Below are 14,342 nucleotides of genomic sequence, written 5' to 3'. Positions count from 1 at the left end.
ATCAAACAAGGTTTGAGCCTCATCAACCTGAGCCCCACCACATCGTCCGAACGCTCCAGTCTCATCTCCAACTGCAATCGGGCTGAACCCGACTCATCATCAGGCTGTTCACCAGAAGACGTCAAACAATTCCATTCATGATTTCAATTTGGTGAAGGCACATCGTTGCCGTTTCACCGCTTCTAGAATTTGGCCGCCAATTCAATATTCGACATTGGCGAGATGAAGCAACAGAGTGACAATGGTTACTCTCAGAAGTCTTGAGTCAACCCAGGGCAGTCCCGGTTCGGTTTCGGGCTGGTGAAGCACCTCCGCGTGGGGCTGGGGAAAGGTCCAGAGTCCCACCCAGCACCAAGCCACTCGGGCTGCCAATGACTCCCGGGACTTCCGATCGATTTTGAAGCCTTCCAGAAACAGTGACCCTGAGGCGGTGCCCGCCAATACCGGGACATCCATCCGAACTGCATCAATACAACGGAGGAGTCTACCAGAATGCAACCTCGTGTTGGCCCTGAAGGGATGACTGATGGACTTGGACGGACCAAAAACGGGCTTGACTTCCAACATCTGCAACTGTCGCCTTGGTCAGATATTATTCCATAGTCTGAATTCAGGCATCTGGCTGTTTTCTTTTTGCCATCCAGACTTGGCATTACGCCGTTAATAAGCGTAAGGAGGACCATAGACTTTTTGATCTATTCTGAGGGCATACGGTACGCGTGCGGCGTCTTCGGCGAGCCAAGCTTCAGTCACATGGATTACTCAACGGGAGATCTTCCATATTTGAGCAAGCCCGTCCGTATTCGGCAATGTTCCATACTATCTGGCTCAACGGCTTTGGGAGCTTGGATCTGGAGTGGAGATATCTGTTGAGAAAGCTGATGCTTGGAGATGTCAGCTGATTGGGACAAAGCCACAGTCCAATAGCATGATCACTCAAGGGGAAGGGGCTTCATCTCCATTGGGTTGGGGCCGGTCCTTTTCATCAAGACAGAGCGTACAGGCCAGTTTGTGACTTGAGTACAGTTCCGCGGAAACGGACGAAGCCGCGCGGTTTAAGCACATAGTATATGCCCCTATTCTCTTTGGCAGTAGCCATGGGATGCGTGTATATCTCTGCATAGCTGACTTTTGTCCCATAGGATGTTTCGGAGATGATTCCCAGGACTGGTGATGCTCGCGTTCCTCTTTCGTCTGCAGGACCGCGATTGCGAGCGGATTGCGATATCTAGCATGAACTTCCCACATGATGTTGCCGTATAACATTACTAAGTCCCGAAACCTTACGCGAAGGCGTAACAACGCTTCGCAACTTGAGGCCTACGACAAGGACATCATGGGAGTAGCCAACTGCCAGTTTCAGGAGTTCAATGTTGATGGTTAGTGGCAAGTACCTTATCCGGGGGCATTATGACAGCGGGTCCAAGCCGGAAGACGGCATAATTGATGCCGTTGATTTTGTATGACTCGCTTCGTCATCGAGCTTGGAGGGGGATGGCTGACATGTCAATCACCGGCAACCGGTATCGGAATTAATACCCGACGCGTTTGTTGACCGCTACTCATTTTGGGGATGGATCTGGAGAGACTCAACATCGTTGCGTTGCACATGTATTAATTACTCACTTAGAGAAAACGCTTCCCTTTAAGCTTGTGTAAAGAGCCAATACCCTCCAGGTACGATGTGAACTGTATATAAAGAAAACATTATAAGTATTTCGATGGAAACATTTATTGTATTGTGGTTGTTGGCGGCACGATGCTTTCTTCACTGCTGGTTCGGCACATGATAGATTTTCTTTCCATAGAACTTTGGCAATCGTGATTCAGTTCAAGTCCCATGATGGAGACTTGGACTTCGGCCTGGGTAGTCTATGCCTGCCTATGAGAAATACACGATGAAATGTTGAGTTTGCCCGCAAGATTCACGTCAAGTTTAACTGCGAACACCTGACGTTGTTGTTTGACGATACGCGCTATCCGTGCGAATAATCTCATGGCGGCTCAGCGGCCGGAGATTTCTTTTCTATCCGACATTGAGATCAGCTAGAAAGACATCATCTAGCAGTTTTGGACCATAGGATCATGGCCCGTTGTTTCTCCGCACGAAGCTGGAGACGATCCTCAGATTGGAACATCCCCCGCCTCCGCACTTAAGCGCCCCAGCTCAACCCCAACCGACGCCTTGCGCACCAATCACAACTCGATCAGCAACCAGGTTCGGGAGTTAGAAGGGCAATCATTTGTGCGCAAGTGGAAAGACTTGGCAACTGCGTAACACTTCTTTGAACCGGTGGGATGACGTTGCGTCGCGTGGTGGAGTGTACGGATCGCGAACCGCTCGGGAACTCGTCGATGGAGGCAGGAAATGGTTTGATATCAATCTGATCAAGACATATATAATGCTTCGTACATGGTCTCACTTGTTTCGCATGATTGATGGGCAAGCTCCAAGGCGCTGATCTCAGTCTACAATCACGATGAAGCTTCTTCAGCTGGCGTCGACCGTCCTCGCCGCTACCATGGCGGTGGCTCAGACTTTTGACAACCCCGTGATCTATGAGGATCTCGCCGATCTCGAAGTCATTCGCGTCGGCGACACCTACTACTACACGGCCTCGACAATGCACTACTCTCCCGGCGCACCCGTTTTGAAAAGTTACGACCTCATCAACTGGGAGTTCATCGGACACTCCGTACCAGAGCTTACTTTCGGCGAGAAGTACTACCTGAACAGCACCGAAAGGGCGTACGTTGGTGGCATCTGGGCAAGCTCTCTGCAGTACCGCGAGAGTAACGGATTGTTCTACTGGTATGGATGCATCGACTTTAGCAAGACGTACATCTTCACTGCGTCGGATCCCGCCGGCGAGTGGCAGAGCCACCCTCCGCTGGATGAGTGCTTCTACGATCTTGGAGTTCTCGTCGACGACGACGATACGATGTACATCGCATATGGAAAGTACAATATCAGCATCGCTCAGATGTCTGCTGATGGCTTGCAACCTGTCCGACAAGAGGTGAGTTGCGGCGTTGTCTTCGATGAGCTTGATATTAACCATGCATAGGAAGTATGGACCGATGCCACGCGCTACTTGGAGGGATCCAGATTCTATCACATCAATGGCAACTACTACATTTGGGTGACGAAGCCCGGGGACGAGCAGCATGTTTTGAAGGCCGACAATCCTTGGGGGCCGTACACAAACAACACCATTCTCGAACGCATGGCCTCTCCAATCCCCGACTCAGGGGTACCTCATCAGGGCGGTATTATCGATACCCCAGCAGGCGACTGGTTCTATATGGGCTTTATTGACGCCTACCCAACTGGCCGCATTCCCGTTCTGGCTCCGCTTTCATGGGACGAAGAGGGCTGGCCTCACATTGTGACTGACGAGGCCGGAGGATGGGGAAAGACTTACCCCTTGCCTGTGACCACAGACAAGACTGTCAACCCAGTCGGAGAAGTTCTGGACAGCTTCGATGGATCTAGACTTGACCCAGAGTGGGAGTGGAACCACAACCCTGACAACACTGCTTGGGAGCTTGGAACTGACGGCCTCACACTACACACGGCGACGGTTACGTACGATCTGTACTCGGCTCGCAACACCCTCACGCACCGCATTCTGGGACCCAAGAGCAGTGGCACATTCCGTCTTAACCTAGCCAACATGGCGGACGGGGATATCACTGGCGTCTCGATCTTGAGGGATGAGTCGGCTTACGTTGGTCTCCAGAAAGAAGGCGATTCTCTCAAGCTGTTCGCCGTTCACGACATCCTGGCTCCCGAGAGTACAGGATGGCAGACTACGTCAAATGGCACCGTCGTAGCCACTGCAGAAATCGATCTGACGACGATTGCCACTGGAGCTGGAGATATCTGGTTGAGGACTACGGCTGATGTTACGCCCTCCTTTTGGGTGGCGGAGAATACCAACGCTGCGCAGTTCTCGTACAGCACTGATGGGGAGACTTTCACTCAGCTCGGAGACAGCTGGCATTTGCACAACCGCTGGCAATATTTCATGGCCTTCAGATTCGCGGTGCAGAACTTTGCAACCAAGTCTTTGGGCGGTTCTGTCCTCGTAAAGGAATTCAGCTTGAAGTCGGTTGAGTAAAGCATCGAACGACATTCAAAGCAGTCGTGAATCGATCGTATGCGTCTCTCTCATTCGGTAGACCATCAGGTCACATGCACATATTTTGTAGAATAAATTACTACTGAAGCCAGGTACCTTTTCGGGAACGAGGCAGTTCCTAAACCGTAATCACCATCTTGTGCATATGAAATTTGTTTGAAGCTTAAGACATGTCGACCAAAGGTTCGTTTTTTGGCAACGAAAAAGAGCAAAGTGCGATTGAAATTCATGGCATGACGTTCTCGTATCGTTTGTGAATTATGCGTGTATTGCAGGGCAGCGGCTAAGAAAGTCGTGATCTTTTCCGAGCAATAACTGACATCGATCGGCGGTGTCACATTCGAGAATGGCGTATTTGTGATAATGACTGTGGTTGAGATATGCTTTGGGGAGGGGGGGGGACCTTTCGAGTCAAGGCTTAATAACGTACATGCCCGACATAGACTCAGCTTTTGAAAATCAAACCCTTAATAGATCACCGCGTTCTTTCTTCCAATACGCCTATGAGAAGTTTAAAGCAGAATCTGTCGGAGCAATCACAATCACCTGAAAAGACAATCTCAGGAGATGCCAGATGAACAGAGGTTGACGGACCTGTAGTCAATGTTCAGCGGCTTCATGTATGCCTGGTCGGGTATCGCCAATCATACGAACAGCGAACTCAAGCCAAACGGACGGGGTGGCCGACCTATGCTGTACTGAAAGACACAAACTGAGACAGAACTTGTGCAAACTCAATTAGATTGCTGAAGAGGTTCCTGCTTTTCTTTTCCGCATCCCTCGGATATCTCGCATTTGACCATTCTTGCGTAAACGCGGTCGCTAACACTCCCCGTGTTCCAGAATGAAGGGGCACCGGTACCACTACTCAAAAAATACGGACTACCGCGGACAGAAAGTCGCCGGGTGGTCTGACAGTCTTCTATAAAAATCGCATTCTGTCTCTCTCACTTTGCTAATCCCGTCTCCTCCCCATCGACCATTACTTCTACCCCTTCTATCCTCCTAACAACTTAACTCTCTTAACTTTACGATTCAACATGAAGTCCTTCATGCTGCTTATTCTCGCTGCCACTTCAGTATTTGGCGCAGCCGTTACTCCTCGTGCGGACGCAGAGGTTGACTGGGCTCTCGTCAAGCGCCAAGACCTTTGCTCTACTTGCATTCGCGCCAATGCTTGCAACAACAGCAACAGAGCGTTCTGCGCCGGCCAGGGCTGTTGCAATTGAAGAGTGACCTAGGTAAGCTGTATCTTGGGAGGCGAGCTTCGTTCAAATTGACATTGATTGACCACACACGACGCTAACACCATTATTAAGAACTTTTTTGTTCATGGAGGTGGACTCAGGGCCAACTTAGGAGTCGCACGCATCGACTTGCCATGGATGTATAGAGAAGGCAATAAATATCTATGTCACGGTCATGTACCAAAATTTGGAAGTCAGCTCATGCTAAGTTGTTTATCTGATAGGATGTTGATGAGGATCGTTGCACAGTGACCCCTGATGATCGTCTGGAAACCTGAAGTACGACTCTGCCGTATTGCGGGGATCCTCAGCGCAAGTCTGTAGACGTTCTAGCCACATACCAGCAGAGAAACACACTAGTAAAAGACAGACACGATATTTTCGGTCAGTCCAAAAGAGAACGAAATGATGTAAGTCATGGAATGCTTGCCATGTATTATTTCCGCAGGGCTTTTTAACAGTACATGGGTATTCACCGCAAAGACTTTTGACCGCAGACGACGAATGTGCCAAACGTTGCTCCTGTCTCGAGCATTTCATCCTCAAAGCGCTCTTCCAAACGATCAAAGATGGAGTCTGGGAGTTCAAGGCTCATTGCTATTGAATACTGTCAATAGCTGATCATTTCACGGCTGCCACCCTGCTTAGGCAATGTCATAAACTCGTACCTTTCGCCGCCCCAATAACTGTTGGAATTGTCAGTTTAAATGGTTCGATAGACAGTTTTCGAAGGGTTTCGTCCGCAATTCTCTTTCCTGCGGGGATCTCGAGGCGTTGCAGTGTCACGTTCTTTAGCCCGGCCTTGGTGAATGATTCATCCATCTTGGAGCTGAAACGACCTCCCATACCATCCGCTTCGAAAACGGCTTCAAAGAGTTGAAGAACCTCATTGAATGCAGAGGGATGATCGGTGCGACCTGCTGAAAGATCCATCTCTTGGATCTGAAGCCAGCCTCCCGGCGCAAGTGTTTCTGAGGTCCACGTAAGTAAAGCTGCACCATGAATGCACCATCAAGACCTACCTGTTAGGTTGGAGACTACACGATCCGCACCGGCTTTTCCGCATCCTGGTAGGACGAAACGAACATGAGTGAAGTTGAAGATTCCGGCTAAGTCAGGTGCGGGCCGTTCACATGCATCTCCGGTCGTGTAGCGAATGTTGCCATCGGGAGATTCAGGGAGGAAGGAAGGCATGTAATCGAGACCGACAAGTTGTGCAGATGGCGCAAGCTCTTGTCTGAGATCTCTTAAAAGGATTCCTAGATCGACTGATCAGAATGATAACGAGGGGAAATTTGAACCAGGCGGTCGGGACTTACCATCAGCACAGCCGACGTCGAGAACCTTTAGGGACGGATCACTGAGATCTACCGGTGCGAAGACAGTCTTGTTTTCCAGACAGCCTTGGAACCATTGGTGCTGTTTTCGAAGTCGTTCAATCTCGCGCTTCGTTTCGCGAAGAAGGTATTCTGGGTCATGCTGGTCTGACATGGTAGAGATTTGGTTGCTTTATTGCTTGCCTCACCTTGAAGGCTTGAAAACACATTCCATGCAGCACGAGAGAACAATGTAGTACTTATACACACATCGCTGGAAGGTCTTGTCACGCCTTTTGCCATCAAATTTCAATTCGCTCTGCTAGATCCGTAAGACCGAGCTCACCTGTCGGAAACATTTCGAACACCAGACGAAAAGTCTCCGAGGCCCAGTGTCTGGTCAGATCGTGCCGTCGCAAGCGAGATCTTCAACCTTGTTAGGATCGGGATCAATTACATTGCCCAGTATAATAATTCAGAAAGGCTTCTGCCGTACAATTAAGAAATCCGAACTTTAGGTTGCATCGAACAGCCTGAGATTGCTTCTCATACCCAATCTGCCGGGGAACAATATTGATCTTCTAGACATTCACGTCCCACTTGAGAACATGCGAAGACCCTTACTGAACTGCGATTCCACCATGCATCCGTCATCGTCCAAGTGTCGCCAAAAAAAGGTCTTCTGTCGTACCAAAGTTCCCGGTTAAAGAACAGAGCCAAGTCTTTCGAGAAACACGACATTAGGATGACAATGCATCGGCCCACCACATGGAGTTCGAGTGGTTTCATTTGTTCATGATCCTAGGGAAACTCGTGGTGACACCAGATTTGGCATGGATCAGCATCCTCTAGGGTTCGTCTTATGTGAGATCACAGGGACAGGTAAGACTGTGGACGAATCAAGGTCGACGGGCAAAAAGGCGACCAACCACAAGACGTAACGCTAGCGCAAGTTCCCAAATCTTCAGCTTATCGTCCCTCCACAGTGCCACGCAGGCTTACATCGGAATATGCGCAGCTTGCGGGGTAAAGGTACTTTGGTGTTCCGTAGATAAGTTTCATCGCTGTCGGAACGGAATGATGTTCCGGCTGACAAGTTGTGTTCTCATAAATGACAACTGAAAATATGGATTCGCCCAGAGTTTTCTATTAACACGTTTTTCTGACCGAGTCTTTTCAAATTTTATTTGATTGTTTTCTCTTCTGGGGGCATCTCAGACTATAATCATGGCGCCAGCGATTGATATCAAGGTAGAATGGGTACCCTCATTTTCTTAGAAACATTCCAGCTTATGAAATCCAGACCTATCCGGGCAATATCATCAACGGAGAATTTGCCCCAACAGCCGAAACCCGGCACTCAATTGACCCCGCAACGGAAGAGTCTCTCTACGAGGTGCCGGTCGCCACCAAACAACAGCTTGACGATGCAGTTCAACACGCCAGGAAGGCTTTCAAGACATGGGGCAAGACAACTCATGAGGAGAGGTCAAAGCTCGTGCTGCAGTATGCGGACGCTATTGAAGAGAACAGGGAAAGCCTGGAGAAGCTGCAGACCATGGAGCAAGGCAAGCCTTTGGGCCTAGCTAACTCGGAGATGACCATGACTATAGCCTGGCTGCGTGCTTTTGCAACCATGGAAGTGAAAGACGAGGTTCTCGAGGACAATGACGAGAGAACAATCTACTCGACGTTCCCTCCCCTTGGAGTTTGCGGTGCCATTGTTCCCTGGAACTGGCCAATGCTGTTGGGTTTGGGCAAGGTCGGACCTGCGCTTATGACGGGCAACACAATCATCATGAAGCCGTCGCCTTATACGCCGTACTGCGACCTGAAGCTGGGCGAGATCGCAATGTCTATCTTCCCCCCGGGAGTGTTCCAAGTCCTTAGTGGCAACGATGATCTCGGTCCATGGATGACGGCACACCCAGGAATCGACATGATCGCTTTCACCGGATCGATCGCTACAGGGAAGAGGGTCGCGGAGAGCTGCGCCAAAACTCTCAAGAGATGTCTTCTCGAGCTTGGCGGCAACGATGCTGCCATTCTCTGTGAGGATGTTGACATCTCTAAGTGTCTGCCCAAGATCGCGACACTTGCCTTTTTGAACTCGGGCCAGATCTGCATGCTAGTGAAGCGAATCTACGTCCACGAAAAGATCTATGATGAGTTCAGAGATGCCATGGTAGAGTTCACTAAAAACAACATCAAGACTGGTGGGGGCTTTGAGCCGGATGTTATTGTTGGGCCTCTTCAAAACAGCATGCAGTGAGTATCAAAGTTCAAATTTGCCAATTGCAACATCTTACTGACGATGCTGGACCAGATATGAGCTGGTCAAGAACATGTACGCAGACATCGAAAAGTGCGGTTGGATAACAGCACTGGAGGGTTCTGTCCGTGAAACCTGCAAGGGCTACTTCATCGAGCCTGCGATCATTGACAACCCACCTGAGGACTCTCGTATCGTCAAAGAAGAGCCGTTTGGACCAATTGTGCCGTTGCTGAAGTGGTCCTCCGAGGAGGATGTAATCGACCGTGCCAACGGCCTTGAAACGGGCCTCGGCGCATCGGTGTGGAGCAAGGATCTGAAGCGCGCTGAGCGGATGGCCCGGTGCCTCAGTGCCGGAAGCGTCTGGGTCAACTCGCATTTTGACGTTGCACCCAATGTTCCCTTCGGAGGTCACAAAGAGAGTGGAATTGGAATGGAATGGGGCATTGAAGGATTCAAGCAATACACCAACACGCGGAGCCTTTGGGTGTGGAAGAAAGTCTTTGAGTAACTGGCTGGCCCCAAGTGTGCGGAGGATTGTGCGCCGTTCCGGATTGAAAGGCGTCTGGTTAGAGACGAACCATTGCAAGGCTTAATTCATCCAGTTTTCTTCGCTCTGGAAGACTGTCGAATGTCCGTCCGTCCGTCTGTCTAAAAAAGTCCTGTTTGTGAACTGAGCCGCGCGGATCGGAGCATAAGTGCAAGGAGCATCGATGTAGCCGCGGCCGACGGCACTGAGAGTTCTAGGCCCAGTGCTGCGGTGACGGGTGCTGAGCTTCAGCGCTCTGTTGCTTCAAGCAGGATTTGCCGAGTCAGGGCGACCTGTTTCCAAGGCTTTGTGGGTCGTCGCAGACACGAGGTGGCCAAAACGACACCGCAGACTTCTCGATAGATGCAACGCCATCGGTTCATTGATACATACGGATTTTCTGTGCAGAATCTCGCATGTCAAGCAGGTGATCGCAAGTTCCCATCATGTCCAGTGTCCCTAAGTTAGACAGACGAGGTGAGTATCGGTCATTGGATGAACTCTCTGTTCGTTGAGCCAAGTCAACATGGTTTGCCAAGAATCGATAGAATTGAGCACCTCACCAAAACTCCGGTAATTGGCCAAAAAGAAGCTCGCAGCTAGCGTTCCAAAATGCTTCTGGACTCTTTCTAAGCATTTGTAACCAGGATCAATCTGAAAATAGTCCTGAGCAAGTTACAACGGATTGTATCGGCAATATTTAGACTAGGCTTCGAACGTGGTCCGATGTGACGCAGCCGATTTACCCGGAATATCGTTCCTGAAAGCGAGTTCAGTTGCAATAACTCTATCCCAAAAGTCCTCCAGGTGACTTGTCTGGGGTAATAACGCAGGTCCGTCTAATCCAGATTAGGAGCCAACAAGAGAGGGCTGAAACGTCACTATTAATCTATTCGACGCGCATGAAGCAATGCCACACCTCGCTATGTTCATTAAGGTTCTCGCCTCGCTGCAAGCGGGAACCCCGACAACGCTCAGGCCTGAGTGAGCTGATAGTGGAGGGAGCTTTCGCCCAGCCGCCAACGTCCCACATCACCCCTGGGGAGATTCTATTCGCGACGACACAGTCCCTGGAACCGAGGAACCTCGTTTGAGTCAGGGAAATCGCGATCTACCCGAGCGCTGATCAATAGCTTCTCAGGCGACAAGGACGGCATATAAGAAAAGAAGAAACACCCAACACATTTCTTGCTCATCATCCAACTCAATCAGCCTCTATCAACCCACTTCACTCATTCCATCAACTCTTACTCTCTTCAATCAACGCTCTCTTCGAGTAAACAAGCCAACACACAAAACATTCAAAATGCAGTTCCCTACCTTTGCTGTCCTTGCCCTGGCCGCTGTCGCCTCGGCTGCGTCTGTCCCTCGCGCCACCACCTACGAGACCGCCAACTATCTGTCTGTCTGCCAACAGGGCACCAACCTCTTCTGCACTGGCAACACCGGCGTCTGCCAGCGCGGCAAGACTGACACCTTCGACGCCAAGGCCACCAAGGACAACGAGGACGCCTGCAAGGGTCTTAAGCGAGGCGACAGCTGCACTCAGACCGTCGCCTGCGTCTAAGTGCGAGGGGAAATGTCATAGGGGGATTTGGATGGGTCATCATACACAAGCGATTATGTTTGCATCAGAGGCTTGAGCTTTTCAGCCTCACTTTGATTTCACAACTTCATATTCTCAGCACATACAGAATAAAGACAATGTACAAACAATCTCCGCAGTACCTTCTATGAATGCATGTCGACTATTTCCACAGCTATCGCGAAGAACGTATGCTTGATTAGATCCGCCCGCACGAAAAGATTCAACGAATCGCTCTCAGTTGAGTCTAGATTTAGCGTCAGTCTAGCGGATGATCCACGTTTGTCCCCAAGTTCCCCGTCGCCTGGCATTACCGTGAATCGAGCCAACGCGCTCCGCGGTGAGTGTAGCGACATGTGCCGTATTACCAACGTCTCTCCACCGGGGTGGTCTGAATTTCTCGGACAAAAGGTTCAGAGAACCTAATTTGCAGCTTCGGTTGCGGACTGGTCACGACGAAGGTAGCCTGCGAGGCATCCGGAGGAACAGCGGAAACAACTTGGTGGGTTAATGCAAAAACAGCTATCTAGTTTATAGTACTAGCATCCTAGAATGCAACCTGATTCCCGATGGATAGTCAGTTGTAGCCATAAACCTCATCCCCTGTAGCATCAAGCTTGGCAACAAACTCCTTCCCGCCGGCGAAACACTCAGCCAATCGTCGCGAGATCGTATCAGTGGGCTTGATCACATATTCTGGAATCACGAGGTTGCCATTCCTCCATCCCCGCGTGACCTTATGTCTACCCTTCTTTGATGATTTCTCGAATCTCTCGAATCCGGCGAGGGAATTGGGCCGATAGGCTGAGAGGGTTTCATAGCGTAAGAAGACTGAAGGATGAATCTCCTCTTTCGTCTCACTCATGTCATTGTCGGCGTTGTCTTCCTTGTATCGTCCAGGAGTACGGTATTTTGACCCTGACATCTTCATCATACCAGTGAAACTGTCAACAATTGTGCCCAAAGCCCATGCGTCCTCGGGGGCTCCCTTCTTAGATGCCTTGTAAACCCCAGTATAGTCCAAGACCTTCCAAAAAGGCTTCGTAGCCCAATTGGATCCGTAATCTTTGCCACGTCTAAGGTCTTGGATCATTCTCTTTCGCTGCTCAACTTCACGATCTGCCAGGGTAGAGAGTGTCTCATACACTGCATCATCGTCGAGTTGAAGATATGGCTTGATTTGGTCGCACATCCAAGCGAAGGATATGAGAGCAAGTTCTGGATTTGTTAGAATTCACCCAATTCCTTTCGAGAGAGCATAAAGCTTACGTTCGAAGTCGGATTCATCACCAGCCAGGATGTTTGAATTGCCACCGCCAACGTTGATGTGAACACCAGGGAACCATACTTGGACGAGGTCTGAGTTGCTCCCGTGCAACTCATCGTACACCGCACGAGCTATGAAGTCTTCCCATGCCTCCGATTTCTCATTCTCATCACCACCGTTTTCCAAGATAGTGATGAATCCGTTCCTGAGCTTCACTTTGCTCTCATGGGGTTTCCGGAGATTATTATGGTTCTGTGGAGAGCGGTGCCAGAGGGTTGGAGAGAATGGTTTCCGGTGCTCATCGATGGCCATCGTATGGAACGCACGTTTGATGACTGATCTCGTATTAGCACAATCCAAAAACCCAGTCAGTCCTTCTAAACCCTCCTGGTTATTCATTGGCATGAATAGAAGGCAAAGCTAAGACCAGGAGGAAAGGGTTAAAGAGTGGTAGGAGATTGCGATATCTTACAAGGGCTCAAGCATGGATTGTGGAATCCCCCGTCGTCAACGCCCAAGAAAGGCGCAAGTTTTCGGAGTAGTTGCTTCCCCCACTGCGTATAAGTGATGTCAGGTATTCCCAAGCTGCCCACTGTGTCAAAGACCCCAACAACCTCGACGATCCTGGTCTTCTCTGAAGGCATCTTGTGCGGAAGTACATCCCAACGGGCATTCCTGAATTCGTATTTCCAAGAATCGCCATCCTTTGCGGGAACTCCCGTGATCCACTGACGATACTTCGGGGACTGACGGAAGTTGTAGCTGTCATCGTGCTTTCGGTAGAGGTCGTAGAGCTCCGGGAAATCTTGCATCTCGTGAGGCTGAATGATGCCAATGTCGGTGATGAGGCCAGCCACAGAACGAGCCGTGTATGCCCCACGGGAAAACCCAAAGCAGAATATCTGGTCTCCAGGAGCATAGTTGTTGACGATGAAGTTGTATGCCTCGATAACGTCACCAGATAGACCGGCGCCGAAGCCTCCTTGACGTTTCTTTTCCAGGAAGCTTAAGTCTCCAGTGCCGATGCCCGAGCTATAATACACAAGCTGTTGGAATACCTTGCCATCTGCGTCCTCGCCAGTTCTGCAAATAGAACGGGCCAGTCGAGTGACGTTAGAAGGGATGTTCTTCTCTCCGGTTGTAGATGATTGCCAGGTTCCATCGCAGCAGATGACAATCCGCTTAGGAGCAACATTATGTAGGATCTTGACTGGAACTGATTCTGGGATGTGGGCTGCGGTTTGATATGAATAGACGGCTGCTTCTGCTACGGAGAAGGCTTCCTCCGTGTAATAGCTGCCAAACTGTGCTGGTACTGATGCAGCAGTGGTAGCTTGTACAGGAGTAGGTTCGACAAACGACTCCCAAAACCCATCTGGGTCGGTGTTGGTGGCAAATGACATGCTAAGTGAATCCAGGCGAGGCTCAGGGTTTGAAGATAATACCGTAAGAAAGGTTGAGGTTACCTTGCTGAAGGAACCGAAAGCCAAAGCTTTATAGAACCGGGAGAACACACGCAGCTCGACTCGCTGACATGAGACCTGACCACATGATTTCTTGTATTAATGAAGTGCAAATTGGATGTTTCGGTATTGATACCGGCAGCAAGTATTCCGGCATGTTCACAACGCGAAGGCTGAGACCTTCAACCCAATTGGAGGAGTTCCCGATGTCGGTCATGCCGCAGATACCAATTGAGGCGCGCCACGAGGAATGCGTCAGATACAGCCCAGGTTGAAAGGGAAAGATCGCTTTGACCTGGCGTTTAGAGTTCAGCTGAAATTCTAATCCGCATGTGAATTGATCGAAAACTCTTCGACCCCAACAACAGGAAAGCAGGATGGCTCGCTTGAGAACGGACATGATTTCATCGATCAACTTGAATGGGAAGTCAAGAATCCCATTAGAATGTGGTATTTGTATGTGGAAATATGCTGTTTCTAAGCTATGCCATAATGTAGACAGATAGTTCCATGCCAAA

The 14,342-nt window shown here is 49.9% G+C and overlaps 4 protein-coding genes across 4 annotated transcripts; 3 read left to right on the top strand and 1 right to left on the bottom strand.

Moving 5' to 3' along the window:
• Positions 1-2,480: 2,480 nt before the first annotated feature.
• COL26b_011012 (uncharacterized protein) lies at positions 2,481-4,124 on the top strand (the record flags this gene model as incomplete). Its single annotated transcript, XM_053183694.1, has 2 exons — positions 2,481-3,020; positions 3,069-4,124. 2 exons carry the CDS (start codon positions 2,481-2,483, stop codon positions 4,122-4,124), a joined length of 1,596 nt encoding a protein of 531 aa, XP_053032331.1.
• A 3,811-nt stretch (positions 4,125-7,935) lies between these two features.
• COL26b_011011 (uncharacterized protein) lies at positions 7,936-9,491 on the top strand (the record flags this gene model as incomplete). Its single annotated transcript, XM_053183693.1, has 3 exons — positions 7,936-7,959; positions 8,012-8,976; positions 9,035-9,491. The coding sequence occupies 3 exons, from the start codon at positions 7,936-7,938 to the stop codon at positions 9,489-9,491; spliced, it is 1,446 nt and encodes a 481-aa protein (XP_053032330.1).
• A 1,324-nt stretch (positions 9,492-10,815) lies between these two features.
• Positions 10,816-11,076, top strand: COL26b_011010 (uncharacterized protein; the record flags this gene model as incomplete). The annotated part of the gene is made up of 1 exon (XM_053183692.1): positions 10,816-11,076. The coding sequence occupies one exon, from the start codon at positions 10,816-10,818 to the stop codon at positions 11,074-11,076; it is 261 nt and encodes an 86-aa protein (XP_053032329.1).
• A 595-nt stretch (positions 11,077-11,671) lies between these two features.
• On the bottom strand, positions 11,672-13,764 carry COL26b_011009 (uncharacterized protein; the record flags this gene model as incomplete). Its single annotated transcript, XM_053183691.1, has 3 exons — positions 11,672-12,312; positions 12,364-12,696; positions 12,834-13,764. The coding sequence occupies 3 exons, from the start codon at positions 13,762-13,764 to the stop codon at positions 11,672-11,674; spliced, it is 1,905 nt and encodes a 634-aa protein (XP_053032328.1).
• Positions 13,765-14,342: the final 578 nt, after the last annotated feature.

The sequence above is a fragment of the Colletotrichum chrysophilum genome, assembly GCF_026319265.1.
Source record: "Colletotrichum chrysophilum strain AFK26 chromosome Unknown scaffold_127, whole genome shotgun sequence".
Lineage (NCBI taxonomy): Eukaryota > Fungi > Ascomycota > Sordariomycetes > Glomerellales > Glomerellaceae > Colletotrichum > Colletotrichum chrysophilum.
The sequence above is the reverse complement of the archived record's forward strand: the minus strand, read 5'-3'. Positions and strand labels throughout refer to the sequence as shown.